General features: G+C 36.5%; 1 protein-coding gene across 4 annotated transcripts in view; it reads right to left on the reverse strand.

Annotated features, from left to right (window-relative positions):
* The window catches only part of AIG1 (androgen induced 1), a 349,985-nt gene that overhangs the window by 228,748 nt on the left and 100,959 nt on the right, over window positions 1-20,278 (reverse strand). For all 4 annotated transcript variants that reach the window (XM_020972493.2, XM_020972491.2, XM_078155100.1 and 1 more), the window contains one exon: window positions 18,292-18,447. In XM_020972493.2, the coding sequence (XP_020828152.1) occupies window positions 18,292-18,447 (156 nt within the window). The remainder of the gene's footprint in view (window positions 1-18,291; window positions 18,448-20,278) is intronic.

Below are 20,278 nucleotides of genomic sequence, written 5' to 3' on the forward strand. Positions count from 1 at the left end.
ATGACTTGGATGGAAAACAACAAAAGGCTAAAGCAAGTAACACAAGTGGAAAGAAGGACAATCAAAGACCCTAATAAGAAACACAACAATAGTTAGATGAGCAGTGAATGTAATGGAAACTCCATTTTTTCCCCCCTTTAACTATATCCATGGTTTTGGCTAACCTAGACAAATTTTGCTCCACAATTTCCTAGAGAATATAAAGTAAAGATAAAGTCTAATTATGATAAAAGGCTGATTCAACAGGAGGAAGGTGTGACATGAGGTATACAATGGGAAACAGATAAGTAATTTCCTCCAAAAGACAGTCATAGGTTAACCATTAGATACTGAAACAACCTTGAAAATCAGCATGATATAGGTCCTGAATGAAATTAGCCAGATTTAAACAATTTCAGAGCTGGTTAGACATTGACTTGTCAAGGATCAGAACTAATTCATAATAAGTGTTGTTGATTGCATGACCTTGGGTAAATCACTTAATCCATATGGGCCTTGCTTTCAAAATGTGTAAAATGAATGGATTGGACCAGAAGGCCCTTAGGTTCTCTTACAGCTTAAAAAGTATGAACTTACAGGGTGTGCAGCAGATGAAGCACTGGACCTGGAGTAAGAAAGACTAGTCCAAATTCAACCTTACACATTTACTAGCTGTGTGACCTTGGGCAAGTCACTTAACCCCTGACTGCCTCTGTTTCCTCACTGGTAAAATGAGAATAATTATAGCACCTAACCACAGGGTTGTTGTGAGGACAAAATGAGGTAATAATTGTAAAGCACTTTGCAAATATTAAAGCACGACATGAATAGTAAAAAAATACATACTGTTGATTGGTCATAGAGTCAGAGCTGGGAGGCTATATAGTCCAACCCCTTGTTTGACAGATAAGTAAACTGAAGGCCAGGGAAGTTAACCCCCTACCACAAGCTTATACAGGTAGAAAGGTAACCAAGAACCCAATCCTCTGACTTCCCTTCCTCTATACCACATTGCCTCCCAAAATAATTAATTTTAAAGAAGAAACTCAGACCCAGAAAATGAAGTGATTTGCCTGAGGTCACAACAAATTATCAGTAGAGGTGGCACTCAAACCCAGATCTCTTGGCTCCAAGTGTAGTACTCTTTCTACACCTACTGCTTCCTAAGAACTGCAACCATGGGCAAATGAATTAACAAAAAGTAACAACACAAACCAGTGAACTGGCACAACAATATAATGCTATCACCACTAAAGAATACTCTTGGAATGTTAAGACAGGTAAACAATTTGAAGGATGCCAAAAGAAAAAAAAATAAGACAATAGATTTTTTTTTCAATTAGTGTACTATTTGAGATGTTGAGCTAGGCTAAGAGCATCCCTCATTTTAGGCAACATTCCAGCAAAGCCAGTGGTTGTGAATTTCTGTAAAATGAATTTCAGATAACGTTTCATGAAAAACAAACAGAGCTGAACATCTTTGCTGGAGTCAAGATGGTTTACAAGAAATTGTGGCTCCCTAGCACAAAGAGTTGTCATGCCCCTTTCAGTGATTCAGTTGTTTTGTTTTTAAAGAGAACTTAAATAGCATTTTCATGATTCTAAAATCTTGCTTTTCTTCTCTACATATCCTACCTTCCAATTTTGACTGTAAGATCCCCAAGTACCACATCTGTCTCCCTTAAAACCTTGCTTTTTTTGTTTGTTCAGGTATTTATATTTACCGGGTTTTCTATAGGTGAGTTGCAATATTAAGCTTCACCAGCAGGTGTTGTCAACAGAAAACATATTCTCCACTCTAAAGATTCCTAAAGTTCAAGTCTTTAAAATTTATATAAAACTAATGAGTCTTATAATTCTGTGGGTCTGAAATTAGGCAAATTGTTTACTTATAGTAGAGGAGAGAGAATGGACCTATGACTATATTAGTAAAAGGAAAAAATCTATTAATGCAAGTTGGCACCTTCTCTGTCTGCTTACAGTTTTGAAGAGTGGCCTACAATTCAGGACTGCTTAAACTTTTTTCACCAGTGACTCCTTTTCATGGTTCGGCAGCATTTGTTGGTGCCGCATGGCCCGAGGGCGTGCACAGTGAGCAGCGAGCATACTTTGGGTTCAGAACCAAGGCTGTAGTAAATCTGCCCAATACAACATGGGTAAGCACTGCCAGAAACACCTTGGATTCATTTTGATTTTTGATTTTGATATCAATTTTTGATTCTGAATTAATTTTTGGCTGTTGTGTGTTCAGAAACCTTTTACTACTGCTAAATTAGAGTCACAGTTTAAGAAGTGCTGGTCTAGATCAGTGAGAAGTCATGTGACTCTCCTAGAATCATACAGCCAGTAGATATTACAAGAAAGAAATCCAAAATATCAATAGCCATAGGAAGAATATTCCAGATCATTAATAATAGGAGAATGGCAAATTAAAACAATTCTAAGTTTCCATTTCATGCCGATTAGATTGACAAATATGACAAAACAGGAAAAAAACATTTTTGGAGGGGCTGTGGGAAATCAGGCATGGTTAGGCATTCTTCATTGGAGGTAAAGCTAAGAATTGGTCCAAACCATTTTGGAAAGCAATTTGGGACTATACCTCCCAAATTATTACTGCAGACGCTTTAGCCCAGTGATTCCACTACTGGGTCTCTACCCCCAAAGATATGAAAGAAATTGGGAAGAGACCTACTTATGCGTATAATAAAAGAGATAGTAACATTTTTTGTTACAGCAAAGAACTGGGGAAAAGTGGATACCAAGAGATAAACAAATTGTAGTATATGAATATAACTGAATATTATTTCCACCTAAGAAATGATGATCTAAACCTGTGAAGATTTGAATGAAGATACAAAGCGAATGGAAACAGAAGAACTATTTGTACAATAACTATAATACTATAAATACTATAATGACTATACTGTATATACTATATTTACATATAAATACTATAAATGACTATAACACTATAAAAGGAGACAAGTGTGAATAATTTGGGAATTCTGATCAATGCAATCACTTATCAGGACTCTATAAAACCAATGATGGATGGATCATACATTCAGTTTCAGGCTTTGATTTACATTAAGCTCCATTCTTCCAGATAAAGATGAGATAAGAAGATATAAGTAGGAGAGTTGCCTGGCATCAAGAATTCTTTTCTTACTGCCCATGCCTCTGTGAAATCCATAACCATTTGAATCCTTGCAACTGATTCCTGGTAGAGGCTGTATTAATTCAATACTTTAAGAATCCATAGGTCCTCCTTCCTTTTAATCCTCCATATTTCATTAGACTATCTTCTTCAATTTCACTGGCCAAAAACCCCACCTCATCATCTATATATTTATATCTATTTATTTGCTTGCTTGCTTACTTACTCATGAGCTATTTATTAGCCCACTTTCTTGAAATGGGCCTCTCAGAGCAAAATTAGATGGTCCTTGGATACATAAGGCATACATATATGGGTTTGTCCATCACCACATCCATGCATGAAGTTTTTCTGGCTTGGCAGGACTTGTCATGGCTTGCAGGATGCTAGCACAGCCCCGGAAAAGACAAGGCCACCTCTAACCCATTATAAGGCATCAGAGTCAAAATTTACTAGAGGACTAAAACTTTTTTAAGTCCTTCTTGCCAAAAGGCATTTTGAAAGACTTTTCCCCCTTCTGAACTATGGTTAGAAGAATAACTTGTGCACTATTCTATACATAATCTCTGGGCAGAAAATGGCTGTCAACTAAATGCAATTCCTTTACGGAAAGCCTCCAGTGGTCAATTCTGAGGTCCCCAAATCTTAGGGTGAGAGACAGGACAATAGACTATTTTGTCTGATTAACCAATTTGCCTGGAAAGTTTCCCTTTGATAGAACAGAATAAATTGACCACAAACTAGTTTCATAAAATCCTTCATTGGGTGGCTCTGCTCTGCTTAATTAAGACATTGCTGACTCTACCTAATGTATTGGCCTCTGCTCCTTGGCGAAACAAACAAACAAACAAACAAACAAACAAAAAACCCCCATAGTCTTTGACTTTACATAATACCTTTCTAAAAGCACAGAGACTATTAACTGAGGCAATATTTTCCAAACTGTGGCCAAAGAGCCCTGGGCACTCTGTATAGAATGAAAAAGGTTCAACGAGAAAACGTTAATGTTAGGAAAATTGTCTCTCCTAAAATATTAAACATGAAATTATACAACTATCACAAATATTGGGTGGCATTTTTCCAGGATGAAAATGGGTTTAATTCTGTATCTTGTTCCAACACTTTTCATTCCCCTCCTTTATCTCAAAGGTATTCCATACTCCCAAAGCCCTAGGCCCAAATCTGTACTATTTGTCAAAATATTTCAGACCCCAAAAGGTTTCCTGGTTAAATGAGCTGGGGAAACACTGAACTGAAGAATGTTGGTAAGTTTAGTAATCACCTGACAAAAGTAGTTAATCCTCTTTATGATAAGACCTTGTGTTCACATATCAAGAACAAGTTTATCATGTTAATGCATGATGGCTCAATTCTGTACACAATTACTGAAATGAGGAGAAAGGGCAGGGGAAAAGAATGAGGCTATTATTATTCTTTTCTTTTCTTTTTTGCATACAAAGCTAAGCTTGCTTAGCAAGAAATATTGAAGATTTGTACCAACTCATCGAACCTTCAGCTGTGAGGAAAATTTCTGAGCAAAGGAATAAGCAAGAAGTTTTGATCCCTAGGATTTTAGCTGGGGAAAAAAAAATCTGATGGCTATGGACCCATAGGGGAAAAAAGGATAAAGCATTCATTTACAGTTCCAGGCTTTGCTCAAAACCCCATATTTATTTTTTATATAAATATTTTATATTTTTTATAGGCTCCTAAATGAAAGTCTTAAGTCAGCTCATGCTTTATTTGAGCAGCTGGATATACACAATATGCAATATGTTAGTAAAAGAAAGTAAAGTTAGGGTTGATTTGTCATAGAGGCACCCAAGTATATTTCATTTGCCCTTGGGTTATTATTATTCAGCTTTTGGTGTGGGGGTAAAAGAAGGGAATCAGAAAGCCCAAGAAGCCTGTATTTTTGTGAATCACAAATGATCTTTAATATAGTATATACTGTTTTATCATCTCTGGAACTTCCTAAGAGGATTTTTCTTGGGTGGTTTTCTGAATATTCAGATTAAAAGTGAAATTTTAGTGAATTGTCCAGCTATTCTGAAAAGTAATTCGGAACTATGCCCTACCGAATTCACTAAACTAACTGTTCATAGCCTTTGACTGCATGATACCACTACTAAGCTTATTGACCAAAAAGATCAAATAAAGAGGAAAAGGACCACTTGTACAAAAAGATTTGGAGCCCTTTTTTTCCCCAGTGTATAAGAACTGGAAACTAAGGGGGTATCCTTCAATTGGGGAATGGATAAACAAATTATAGTATGTAAATATAATTGAATGTTTATCGTACTGTAAGAAATGAAGAGAGGGATGACTTCACATGAACCTGAGAAGACTTGTATGAACTGATACAGATGAAGTGAGAGCAGAACCAGAACAATTTAAACAACAACTACATTAAGAAAAACAACTTTGAAACACACTTAGGAATTCCGATCAATGGCTAATGGTGACTCCAGAGGACCATAATCAAACATATTATTCACCTTCTGCCAGGGAGGTAATGAAATCAAGGTGCAGAATGAGGTAGTTTTTGTTTTAAAACACTATCCACCGATATAGTGTCATTTTGGACATGGCTAATGTAGGCATTTGTTTTGCTTGACTGCATATTTGATACAAGGGTGTGTTTTTCTTTCCATTTTTTTTGGAAGGAAGGATTTCAGGGGAGAAGAAAGGTTACTGATAGTGACCAAGTTTTAAAAAAAAGTAAGAAAAGAAGGTCATTTAAGCATTTTTTAAAGTGCATAGAACAGAAGGAAGGTCAGTAGGAAACAGACAAGCAGGACAGCTTTGAAAGCAACCTGTTGGATTTATTATACACTTGGAAGGAGAGGCCGGCTGTATGTACTACAGATGGGCAGTTTCTTTTTCTGTTCTACTTTACATATGGAAACTCTCATCAAGTCTGGGGTAATATTTGAACTCAGTTCTGTCTGACCTCAAGTCTAGCACGCTGTACACCACCTCACTGCTTCTTGGGGAGATGTGACCTGGCAACTTCTGCTGGTACTGAAGCCCCTGCCTCGTCTTCCATCACTGCTACTGAAGATCCATGAATGAAAGTTCTTGACACCAATGACTTTGGCATTGTCAAATGATTCAACATTAGAAAGAGATATGGTTTTATCAGCAGAAATGACATTAAAGAAAATGCATTACCATCTGCTTTGCCACTGCACCCAAGGACCATAGGGCCTTTCCACCTGGTTTGCAGAAGTCTCTTCCTACATGTATTGTTTTCCTTTATTTGAATATGCGTTTTCTGAGAACAAAGACTCAGTTGCTCTTCTATCTGTGTCCTCAAAGCTTATCACATTGTTTTTTGCACCTAAGTGCTTAATATAAACTTTTTCATTCATTACAATTTCTATCAAACCTAACTTCTCAGGTACATGGAAAAACGTGCCCACATCTACAAACCATTTTAAGGGCCAAGAGATACAGAGCGAAGGAACTTTTTGCACAAGAAAAGAAACATTTCGGAAGGCCCTTTAAAAACCTGTTCTTCCAAGATACTGGGAAGAGAGTAAGTCAGAATAGCTAGACAGTCTACGTCAGGTCTCTCTCATCTCCTCAAGTCAGATTTGTGTCTTGATTTTTGCATTTGATATGCTTGGAAGAAAACAAAGATGATGAATGAGAGTATTCTGTATCTTGCCAATGCTGACTACCTGCCATAGAATAAGCCAATGACAAGCATGGTCAATTCTCAGAAACAACAACAAGTTCAGAAACTGTCCACGGATGGAGTCCAGGGACATGGTTTCTTGGTGGGGGGGAAATATGTTAAGTTTGGATTCTGGCCAACTAAGATGGCAAACTTTGATCCACATTTAAACTAGGTAATAGATACAATGTATTTCTTCTAAAACCACCAACAAAACCAGAATATTTTACTATCACATAGAGCCACACAGGAAGACATTGTTTTCTTTTCAACCTGGAAAAGGACAATAGGCAGTGGAGGTAGAGAAGGGAAAGAGAAGACAAGAGTAGGTAGAAGAGACTGTTGTCTAATGGGAGTCAGTCTGGGGCTAATTGGATTTCTTTTCTTTTTTTAAAGACTTAATATCAGCACTCAGTTTCTTTGTCGGTCCTCAATAGTGGGATACATATGTATTGATATTTTTGGAGGAAAGCTTTTATCTCTATTTTATAATGAACATCAAACTATTTGTGTCAGTGGTATCAATCCTCTCTGTTTTTGTATTTTCCTGATGATGAATCCCACAGAACATAAGTGAACTTGTGTGTGTGTGTGTGTGTGTGTGTGTGTTTGCAAGCCCAGTGACTAGCACATTGTTGATGCCTGACAAATGCTTGTTGAATGAACTACAAATGATCTTGTTTGGTATAGATCACAGGGAAAGAACATCTACACTGTTCTTTTAAAAATCTTTTATCACCTTTTTCATGTACAGCAGGAGTTTTCAACCTAGTAGAATGGTGGTGCAGTAGATGAAGTGCTGGGCTTAGAGTTGGGAAGACATCTTCCTGAGTTCAAATCCAGCCTCAGATATTAACTGTGAGACTCTGGGCAAGTCACTTAACTGTGTTTGCCTCAGTTTCCTCATTTATAAAAGGAGCTGGAAAAGGAAATGGTAAACCACTGCAGTATCTTTCCCAAGAAAACCCTAAATGGAATCACAAAGAGTCAGACTTAACTGAAATGACTGAACAATGATCAAGAAAGATTTCAAAGAGTCCTTTAACAAGGATGGGAAAAATTATACAGTTATTTCAATATTATTTCTTCTTAATCCTATATATTTTCTTTTAAAAATTTAGAAACATTATTCTGAGGAGTCCATAAACTTAACCAGACTGCCAGAAGAGTCTATAACACACAAAAATGATTAAGTATTCCTAGTCTAAGAGAATATAAACTCTGGGAAATGACATGTATAGTTGGTATAATAAGCATAGTTATCATTCACATATCCCCTGTAATGCTGAGAGACCTGTTAAATGTGTATCTTTGAGAATATGGTGAGAAAGCTTGGGTTGGAGGACTAAACTAATTATCTCTTTCTAAAGCTTTGCTTAGGAATCCACAAATTAGCATTATGCCACTGAGCTGGTCAAATAAAAATTCTGACTTGCTCTGGGAAACACCTACTTTTTCAAATAGCTGGCCTTGCCATTTCTTGAGAGGGAAGTACAAATTGGTATCAACAGAACCTTAGATAAACAGCAGAAATCATTTTTATGTTGAGAACTAAAAAGTAGTTATAAGAAGAACTTTCTGCATCTATTTTTTACATAATCTCTCGGTTTTTATTTCTTCTACATTTTACTTTCGTTCCTCTCAAAATCTGATGTCTTTTGCTTCCTGCCTTTTGGATTGTATGGATGTTAATTTCTGGCTTTTGGTGACTGTAGAAAGGCATCACATTTAATAGTTTATAATAACAATCTAATGTTTCTATAAGCACTTTTTCACAGTCCTTTGAAGTAGTGAAATTTAAAACAATGACATCCATTTATAGATCAAATATACTAAGTCAGGATTATTTCCTGTGCTTAAGAAATCAGTTTAGCAGGCAATGAAGATGCTGATCTATTCAGCATCCAGTTGAAAAAGAGCAGAAAGAAGACTGCTTTGCAGGTGAGAGTGTGACTGAAATCAAGACAAGAATAAAAGATGGTGATTATATATCTTGAGTCAGTCACAAGTTTTCAGTGGTGAAAAAAGTCATGTGGTTCTTTTTTTTTCCTTCACAAATCTGCTTCCTTTTACAATCATAAATACTATCAAATTCCCATCCTTTCTCATTATATTTACAGAATATTTGTTCACAGATTTAAAACATGCATTAATTTGTCTGTTTTCCATTTGAAATCAATTATTATATTTACTTATTTAAATACAACAATCAAAATATGTATATTCTTCTTAAATTAGGGGGCCAGATTTGAATTTCCTTTTCCCATTCTATAGATTTTAAATATAAGATTCTAAGTCAGGGGCTCTTATCTAGGGTTAGGGGTGGGGCCAATGGAGAGATTTCAGGAGGTCCATGAACTTGGACAAGAAAAAAATTACTTCTTCATCCTCACTGACTTCTAAAACTGAAAACAACTTCAGATTATGTAAAAAACACTATCCTGAAAATGAGTCCATAGACTTCATCAGATTTCCAAAGGGGTCCATGACAAAAGAAAGGTTAAGAACTACTGCTCTAAATCCATGTATATACCAAAAATTACCCTAAGGATAATTTCAAACTAGTTGATGTGTCAAATTCATTGGATTACAGAATCACAGAATTTTAGAGTTGAAAAAGCCACCTAGTTCAAGCCATACTCCAAAAGGAATTCCCACTATAAAAGCTCCTAAAGTGGAAAACCAATCTCTAACTGAAGATCTCAAAAGCACTACCTCCTGGGCAGCTCATTCCAATTTTGGATAGCTCTAATTGTTAAGAAGTTTTTCTTGACATCAAGCCTAAATTTGACTCTTTGAAACTTCTACCCATTCTTTGCTATTAATTCTGCCCAAATAGAATAAGCTCAACCCCTCTGAATATGACAATTCTTCAAATATTCGAACATAAGAGGTATCATGTCTTCCCTGATCATCTATTCTATTCTATTCTATTCTATTCTATTCTATTCTATTCTATTCTATTCTATTCTATTCTATTCTATTCTATTCTATTTAAAAACATTTAGGTTTAACATCCTGAATTCTTCCAACCAATCCTTATATGACATGAACTCAGAGGTATTTCAACATTGTAGCTGCCCTCTGCAGGACATTCTCCAACTTACCAATATTCATAAACTGTGGTGCTCAGAACTGAACACAACAATTTCAATTTAGTCTGACCCGGGTCACTATTGTTTCCTTAATCCTGGAAGCTACATCTCTGTTAATTCAAACTATGGTTACATAAACTTTTTAGGCTACCACATCACAGGAATGACTCAAATTGAGCTGGCAAAACAGTCAAACACCATCACCACCACCACCCCCGACATTATTCAGACAAATTGCTTACTAGCCCACACCTCCCCCATCTTGAACTTGTTGATTTTTTGGAACCCTTTAAAGAGTTTACATTTATTCCCTCCTGAATTTCATTTTATTAGTTTGTCCAATAGGTTAGCCTATTGAAATCTTTTTGCATACTGACTCAGTCATCCAGTATGTTAGCTATTCTATCTATGCCTTTATCCAAGTCATTGATAAAAATATCTCATCAATGGCTACATGGCCAAGTCCAGATCCCTCGGGCACTGCAGTGAACCTCTTCCAAGATTATATTGATCTTTGAGTCCAACCATTCAATCAGTTCTAAAACTATCGGATTATATTATTGTCTAGTCCATGCCTCCCCATACAAGAATAGTATGAGATACTTTATCCAATGCTTCATCAAAAACTGGTAAACTATACTTATAGCATTGTCGTTTCCTAGTTTAATAAGCCTGACAAAAAAGGAAATAAATTTAAACTGGCAAGACCTGTTCCTAATAAAGTCAAACTTGCTCTTTGAAATCACTACTCCCTTTGCTATCTCTATAATAATAATAGTAAAAAATCATGAACATTCATACAGAAATTTATAAATTTTGCCTAATTTTAGCCTTACAACAACCCTGGGAAGTAAGAGCTATTATCATCCCCATTTTACAGATGAGGAAATTACGGCAGACAGTGGTTAAGTGACTTGCCCAGCCAAGAAGATAAACAGCTTGTGCACAATAACACAGGGAGTGAGTAGCAAAGCCATGATTTGAACCCAGGTTGACTCCAAATGCAATGATCTCCATACTTCACAGTAACAAAATCTATTCAGCATACTTTTTGTAAATACTTATTGTTTACTTAACATATAAGATTTCTATATAGCACTAAGTGAAACAGGTACATTTAACCCACATGAAGTGAAAAAAATGAATTTTAATGAATTCTGTCCCTGACTAGTACATAAAATCTTTAGGAACTTATGAGAACTCAAATTTCATAACTGTGAAAACAGACAACTAGAATTGGATGTTGTCAACAGAGAGAATTTTGAAACTGAAATCAATTAAGTATATAATACTTTTCAAAATAATTGATCCAGGTACATGTTATTATACTTGTTATATATTGGCAGCTAGATGGCGTAGTGGATAGTGTACCCTGGAGTCAAAAAGACTTGAGTTCAAATCCAGATAGACATGTACTAGCTATGTGACCCAGGACAAGTCACTTAACTTCTGGCTGCTTCAGTAAGTGCTGGAATGTTACTCTCTTGTTGTCAAAATCCTCCAAACTAGGGCTGACTCATGGTTCAAATGGGTCAAAGTAGTATGCCTCACTCTTCAGCCATGCTGTGCCCTCCATGGTATGACACAGGCATGCAGACTTGTGTTTATGAACAACGTATGCATATGTGTGTTAATGTGTACATGTGTTCTTAGTTCTTCATATATGAAAGGGCTCTTTAGGTCAAGAGAAGACATATTATTTCTGTGAAAGGAGTATAATCACTTTTATCTTGCTATCATTGATTATGAGTGTACGTATTTTGTCATTTTTGTGTGTTTTGGGGACGCCCATGTCTATAAATCTAATAGCTATGAAAATCTCACCGGGCAACATGGTTATCAATAAACTCATAGGATACAAAAACTGTTAGGTTTTCCTTTGCTTCTAACTAAGTTCAGTGCTTGGAGGCATATAACATCACAGGAACATTTTAAAATACTTCTTTAAAATGACAACAGAGTCAGAAACAAATATCAAATGCCAAGGGACACACTCCAGGGGTTACCCCTGAAAAACAAGTTGAAAGGTATTAGTAGCTAGGGTGGTTTCTGGTCATTAGCATCACTAATCAAGGCCAACTTTTCAGGTAGATGCAACAATGCAAATCAAAATGCTAAATGTTATGTTCGTTCAAACAATGAACACTATCTTCAAGGTTATGCTGAAAACACAATTTGAATACTTTTCTTTTTAAATGTCCTTGGGATAGAGTCTTGTGAAGTAAACTCTAGGTCGACCAGTCAAATAATCATAATTAGAAATTCCTGTCCACATAAAGAGATTATTGTAAACTCTCAATTAACCTCATTACTTCCAGGAGCTTTAGGGCAGATAATACAAATCCTGGATTATCTAGCCAGGGCTTTCCTGGAGGAGAGGGAGCAGGAGAAAATCCTGAAAGGCAAGAAACTAAGATTGTTGTATTCAGAAAGAAATCTAAAGCAAAGGTAATGAATTCATGTATTTATCCCTACCCATTTTATAAAATAGATAATTATTCCTAGCCATGTTTTAATAGGAAAAACGAAAACAAAAAATTAAAATTTTAGCAGAGGAAGAAAAGTAGAAGGTACCAGAGGACGCTCACTGGGAGATGTCACCAGAAGTCTGTATATTCCTTTAGTGGGTGACACAGTGGTTAGAATTATTAGAATTACCAAATCTGGTTTACTAACATCTAACACATGGATAAAAAGCTTCTAGGATTTTGTCCACCAGGATATCGATTCTTGACCTGAAAACAAATTTCAAGGAATCTGTGAATTTAGATGAGAAAAAGAAAAAAAAAAGATATCTTGACTTTCACTAACTTCTACCTAGAGGAAAGGGAAAGGGAGAGGGAGAGGTATTTATTAAGTGCTTACTATATGCCAATTCCTTTGCTAGAAGGGATCTCAGAGACCATCTAAACTAACCCCTCATTTTATATATGATTTGTCCAATGTCCCACAACTAGTACATGACAGAGCCAGGATCAAGCTCAGATTTTCAGATTGTAACTCCTGTGTGGGAAGAGTTTTCCACACCATGGATATATATATATACACACATGTGCATATATATACTGAAATAAAAGTGTAGGTTCTAATTAGCAGCAGTATTGCCCTGAAAACCATTTAAATGAAATTTTTGCCTTTTTGTGATCATTCCTTGGTCAAATGGGTTTGTAATTTGCATTAGTAAAAGGTATTAAAAGTTCATTATGGTTTTATTGTTACCCTGAAAATATGGAAATAAATGGCTTAATTTTAGCATAGGCTAAATAAATAGCTTAGTTTAGTAAATAAAAAAACTTAAAACATTTTCAGTTCAGTCGTTTTTTCAGTCGCGTCTAACTCTTTATGGCCTCATTTGGGATTGTCATCTCCTTCTCCCGCTCATTTTACAGATAAGGAATTGAGGCAAACAGGGTCGAGTGACTTGCCCAGGATCACATAGCTATTAAGTGTCTGAGGCAAGATTTGAATTCATGAAAATAGGTCTTCCTGATTCTAAGGCTCTAAAATATCTTAATGTAAACTAAAATAATGTTTTAAGGTTTGCAAAGTACTTTACAAATATTATCTCATTTTATCTTCACAACAATCCTAGAACTAAATAATATTATCATCTACTTTTTACAGATGAAGAAACTGAAGTAGACCGAAGTTAAGTGGCTTGCCCAGGGTCACACAGCTATGTCCGAGGCCATATTTGAACTCAGGGCTTCCTGATTACAGGTCCAGCTCTCTATCCACCGCACCACCTAGTTGCCTCAATATCCTGGACGTACATAAATACACATATACACAAATACACACACACACATACATACATAAAAAAAATTTAAAGAAAAAAGAAGTTCACAAACTCAAGTTTAAGAACTCTATTCTTAGTTGCCTAGATCCCAAGTTAACTTACTTAGTGCCACACAGTCATCATGTGTTAAAAGAGGGAATTCTTCTGGCTTCACTATCAGTTCTCTAGCCACTACACCACAATGCCACTAGTTTAGGCATACATTACAGAGATTAAACAGCTTTTGATGGATTTGCCTGGAAACCTTAACCAAAAAACCAGCATTGTCTCCATGCAAAAATAATTTTGAATTCCAAATAGTTCATAAATGAACATTTGGAAGAGAACTCATTTGTACATTAGGAACTGAATGCCTATACTTAAACTGTATCTGTGACTATAAGAGACCAAAAGGCTATGTGCATTTAAAGTGATAGAGAGTTTTTTAAAGTTAGAACAGGAATCTTGGTTCAGTGTCACAAATAATTACCCTGCCTCTTCCAAGTTAACCGTTATATTTGATCCCTCCTCCCAAAATGAGATTGCTCAGTCAACTAGGCAGCACTTATACTATGGGTAAGGGGTTGCAGAAAAATCTGGCAGCAGTAAAAGGTTTCTGAAAGTACAATGACCAAAAATTAATGCAAATCAAAACACATAATGAATCTGAGGTATTTCTGGCAGAGCTTGCCCATGTTGCATGGGGCAACTTCACTGTAGCCTTGGTTTTGAACAAAGCATGTGCATTTTGCATTGTGCATGCCCTCAGGCCATGTACTGCCAAAGAATGCTGCCTAAACACAAGATGGGGTCATGTGTAGAAAGAGTTTAAGAAGTCCCAAACTGAACCACTTACCATTTCATATTTGTGCCTTTGACTGTATATTCCATGATTGGTTTTAAAGAAGTTGACTGACCTTGGCCAAATTTTGCAGCTATCAATAGGTATCAAGACATATTTTAAGCTTTATTTCTGCATTCGTTTTATCTAGAAACTAAGAAGCATCTTATAAAATTTTCAAATGGGCAAATTTTATGTGATTTCACCTAGGCCTAAAGTTTACAGAAACCCTAGTAACAAAAGGATGAAAATTTCTATATCATTCAATTCAACCATCCCTGACTTCCTTCAAAGCTCAGGTCAAATACTAACTCTTCCATGAGGTTGTTTCGTGCCTCCCTTCCAAAGCAAGCTTTGTATATTCTTATATGTATACATGTTGTTTCCTCTTTTAGAATGTAAGCTATTTGAGGGCAGGGACTGTTTCATTTTATCTTCTAAATCTCCTGCATGGGAAAGAATAGCACACAAAGGAAGAACTTAATAAACGCTTGTTAACTGATTAAGCAAATATTTATATTCAAGGCACTATACTTAGGAGCTGAGGCTATAAAGATAAAAGTGAAACAACATTCCCTGCCCTCAAGATGATAACATTCTACCCATTATCCATTTTTGTGTGAGTTCACAGGTAAGTTAAACTAACTTTAAACCAACCAAGGTCATTGACTCAATGGTGACATATATAACAACTATTGATGAACAAAGTAAATTCAGCAAGTGTTTTGTTTTTCTATTTGTTTCATGACAACATTCAAAGGAGCTGATGTTGACCTATTTGTAGTTTTGTCTGCCATGTTAATACACATTTTCAAACTGGCTTATATTCTGTAACTTTTAATTTATTTTAGTGGAGTGTCATCCAGAAAAAATGTTTTGGTTGAATACCTTTAAAATAAAATGAGTCTGTAAATTTACTGCACGCTGAATTTTTAAAATAAATTTTTCGATATCTTTTAACTTATATATACTTCATATACTGACTTCATAACCAAAATAGCTTCCTCTTTAGAATCAGGGGATATTATACATTATACTGTAGGATATAAGTTGATAGGACAGAGATGGGGATGGGACCAATGATTTCATTGGTACAGGGAACTCCCTAGCTGAAGAAACTCCTATTACCAGTGAATGGCAGCACCTTTATTTGTAATTTATGGCTACTGTAGCAGCTGCAAGATTGCCCATTAAGAGAAAATAGGGTCAGAGGCTGCTACTTAATTATCCCTAGCAACAGATGGACAATGGCGTGAAGTGGACTCAGTAGTATATATACTTAATAACAGATCACCTCAATTCTACTTGATCAACGATAATTCCTAGGTATTCTTAAAGCTGAGAAGACTCACTTTCCACCCCATTCTCCATCTTAACAAGTCTGTGTATACCCATGATATGTAGGAGTTAGTTAGAATGAACCCTTTGCTGATGATTACCTACATAGCTAGTCCTAGACAAAACTTTAAAGTAGGAGAAGTTTGAATTTGGCTCCTTTTTTTTCCCACCCTCCCTAATTCTCCTTGCTTCAAGCACTTAATGACCCCTCTCCTATCAAAACAATGTCCTCAGGTAACGTCCTGATGTCACTTACACCACAGTATGAATTTAAGGAATATTTGCACTCTAAATCAGAAGAGTTAAATTGGAATACTGGCTCTCTCATTTTACTAGCTATATGATCATGAGCCACAAGTCACTTAATCTTACCTTTGAACATAACAAGACCTGGCAGCCAGGCAGGCAAGAATGTTGCCAAATACATTGCCAGAATCTTTGATTTTCTGTCTCATGCCTAACCATGACTAAACAAAGGGGACATTGGACAACCAAAGGACAGCTGCCACAACTCATAATTATTCTTGGTGCCAATATTAAAGCTTTGTAAATAAGGCTGTGATCCTTGGGAAGGGGGGTAGTTTTGCTAACTTTTTATTATAAAATGCTTTTTCTGGATTTCCTTATATCAAAACAAAACAAAAAAAAACTCACAAAGGAAGCAGCAGAGGCAGGACACGGTAAATGTACAGAACTGAAATATGTGAATTAACATTACAACAAGCACCTCAAATAGCTTGTTTTTCTTACAGCTTCCCACCCTAAGTTGCTTAATGTGATAGGTGATTTCTCCATGCTGAAGGTGAAGCTAACTTTGAAGCCTGTCCTCATAGAACTGGTTTTAAATTTATAAGATAAGTCCATAGGAGGAAATCTTAGCTAATACTTAAGGCATTTGACTCCATATACTCACACTCTTATAGCCATCCAGGCCACTATAATAACAATAACAATAATAATAATAATTAATAACTAACACTTATATATCACTTACTAAAGTGTCAGGCCCTGTGCTCAGCACTTCACAATTATTATCTCATTTGATCCTCACAACATCCCTAGGACTGGAGTGGGGAACCTGTGGCCTCAAGGCCACATGTGGCCTTCTGGGTCCTTGGGTGCAGCCTTTTGACTGAGTCCAAGTTTTACAGAACAAATCCTTTTACTAATGGGATTTGTTCTATGAAGTTTGGATTCAGTCAAAGGGCCACACTTGAGGACCCAGGGCCACATGTGGCCTTAAGGCCACAGGGTCCCCACCCATGCAGGAGGTAGTTGCTATTATTATCCTCATTTTACAGATAAGGAAACTGAAGCAAACTGAGGTTAAGTGATTTGCCCAGGGTCATATAGTGTCTGAGGCTGGATCTGAAGATTGGCCTGAGCCCAGGCCCAGCACTCTATCCACTAGCTCTCCTGACCACTGGTGACTAAGAGACAAAGGTTGAGGGAGTGAGGAGTGGAGATGGGCCTGGACATTTTCAAACCAACTTGCCCAGTTTCATCTGTCTTTGGCATTGTCCTCAAGATCTGGAAGCGAGGTCTAGTTCACAAAATTCTGACATTCCTCATCTCACAGAGAATTAAATCCCTGGAGTATCTGTCTCATCAGCTTTCTGCCACAATGAAGAGGACAAATGGATGGGAAAGGCAGGAACCTCTCAAGTGACAGCCAGAATGCCTACCAAACTCTCACTTTCCCTCCATTTAGGAAATCAATGCCAGTATCAGGAGGCATCTGCTGGTTTAGAAACTGACAGATGGGTACAAGAAGAGCCAAAGGATGGCTTTCAGGGACAGCCTTCTGGCACTCTCAACATGCAGTCCTTTCAGACACTGGCATAGGCCATTTCGGCTCTTCTTTGACTCATGCAACCACATGCCGGTTGACAAAGTTGGGCCGAGGTTAGCACACTTTTACTCACACAGTCCCACAAACACAATCTGAGGTGTACTTGAAATGCTATTTCCACGCGTAGGTCTAGCCAGGATGAAATTTACAATATCTTGTGGCAACTTGGACGAAGCCATTTAAAGGGTGATATGGTCTCTGTGTGTTGACAGTAGGGCTTTCCTACTTGCCAAGGTAATTAAATTAGGAAGGGAACCTAACTGAAAAGAAAGAGTTCAGCCCTAGTTGTTAAGTAGCGCTGCCTAAAATGATATTAACTAATGACACAGTTTGGAGAGTGGAATAAGGGATGGGAGGGGAGTCTTACCAGCTTTAAGAATACCTAGGAATTGCCTGGGAGGAGAGAATCATAAGCTTCGGGTTTTAACTGATCATAAGCTCCCTCATTATGAGGCAATCACGGAAACCTTTCGATAAAAAAAAAATTGCAACTTATTTCTAAGAGGTCTGAAAATAAGACACACATCACTTCCATGGTTAAATTAATTACTTATTATCACACTTACTACGCCAACTGGAAAAGCCAACACAGCCAACATCCAGTCACGGAGAGAGATGAGCTTCTTTAACTGTCTTTCTTGCTCTTGGTTACTGCTCCCTCTGGTCAGGAGACTGGAAAGGTCAGTCAGTACACAAATTCCAAAAAAGACAGCCTGGATGACCTATAAAGCAATAACATCTCATGTCAACACTGATATAACAGACAAAAAGAATGATGCAATGGGACAGCAAATCATTATTATTATTATTATTGTTAAAGATTGATACTTTATGTCAAATGGATTGATTAAAATAGCAAATGAAGACTTAAAGAACAGAAAACTCTCTACTTAAATATCCATCCCCTCAGATGGAAAAGAAGAGGTAAAGCAGCATTTCCCACCTGATTTTTCAGCCAAGGGAAAGTACAACTGTGATAGCTCACCCTATGTGACTGAAGACTGCTATCCCACTACCTGGTAGACAAAGACACTAGCTGCTGCCGTAGGCCCATTGAGATTGAAATCAGATTCAACACCACCTACTTTCCTTCCTTCCTTTCTTTTTGAAATATTTTCATTTTTTAAATCAATTTTTTTTATTCTGAACTTAACAAACACCAAATAAAATGAGTATTTCCATATACAGTTGTACATGAAACTGCAGATACATAACAGGCATTATGAATAACTTTATTACAGGTAACCTTCAAAGCTATCCTGCTTGTCTGTATTTCCTTCTGGCCTTCTTTCTGTTTTCTTCTCATCTGGGGAGCAGGGATGGGAGAGAGTTGTCCTATTCCTAAAACTTCTCTGCCTTCTCCCAAATATGAAAAACAAAACAAAACGAAAAATCCTTGTAATAAATATGCACTTTCAAGAAAAAAACAAATTCTTTCATTGGCCATGTCCACAAATGTATGCCTCACTCTGCATCGTGAATTCACCACCTCGCTGTCAAGAGATGGAGAACATGTTTCATTGTTGTTCCTCTGGAATTGTACTGACCATTGTATAATTAGAGTTCTTAAAGTCTTTCAAAGTTATCTGCCTTTAAAATGTTGTTATTGTATAAATTTTCCTCCTGGTTTTGTTCACTTAATTTTACATAGTTCACACAATTCTTCCCAGGTTTCCCTAAAACCATCCCTTTCATTTCTCATGGGCCAATAATATTTCATTACATTCATATATTTTAAATTATTCATACATTTCTCAATTTATGGGCACCCCTCCTTAGTTTCCAGTTCTTTGCCACAAGAAAAAGAAAACATTTTTCTACACAAGTCCCTTTCCTCTCTCTTGGGACAACAAATTAGATACACAACTATAATGAGATATAGGAGCATAGAAAATCAGAAATAAAGTTAAAGGACCTACAATTTTTATATAAAAAGAGTTAGTTAATTTATAGTTTTGTATCACTTAAGGAAAAATTCATCTTAAAATATGGGTTTCATTTTTGGAAGTCTAAGGACTAATAGAAGAAAAAAAAAGACTGAATGGTTTGGACGGAAACTAAAGAAATTGGAGTAGGCACAGACTTAATGCATATCATCAGCATGTATAATCTGATTCCATCCTTTAGCCAACTAAGACAAATATCTAAGAAGTGAAGAAAAGCTACTGAAGATGCTTCAAGGGATAAATAAACATTTATATAAAATAGAGAAGAGAAAAATTTATGGTAAATGTGGGAAACCTATTCTAAAGTTGAAACCTGTTCAACTATAGAGTTAGTTCCTCAAAAGTGGTACTTGAAAGTTTAGTGGTCAAAGAGGGGAAAGTAATATGCATTTATACAGCACCTACAATGCACAAAGGCACTGTGCTAGGTGGTTTACAATTACTATCATTTAATTCTCATAACAACCCTGTGAGGTAGGTACTATTATAGACCTCATTTTACACCTGAAGAGACTGGGGCAGACAGAGGTTAAGTGACTTGTGCAGGGTCACATAGCTAGTAAATATCACATTTGATCAGATCACATTTGAGCTCAAGTCCTCCTTA

Source organism: Phascolarctos cinereus, unplaced genomic scaffold, assembly GCF_003287225.1.
Source record: "Phascolarctos cinereus isolate Bilbo 61053 unplaced genomic scaffold, phaCin_HiC Scaffold_5;HRSCAF=322, whole genome shotgun sequence".
NCBI classification, from domain to species: Eukaryota; Metazoa; Chordata; class Mammalia; order Diprotodontia; family Phascolarctidae; genus Phascolarctos; species Phascolarctos cinereus.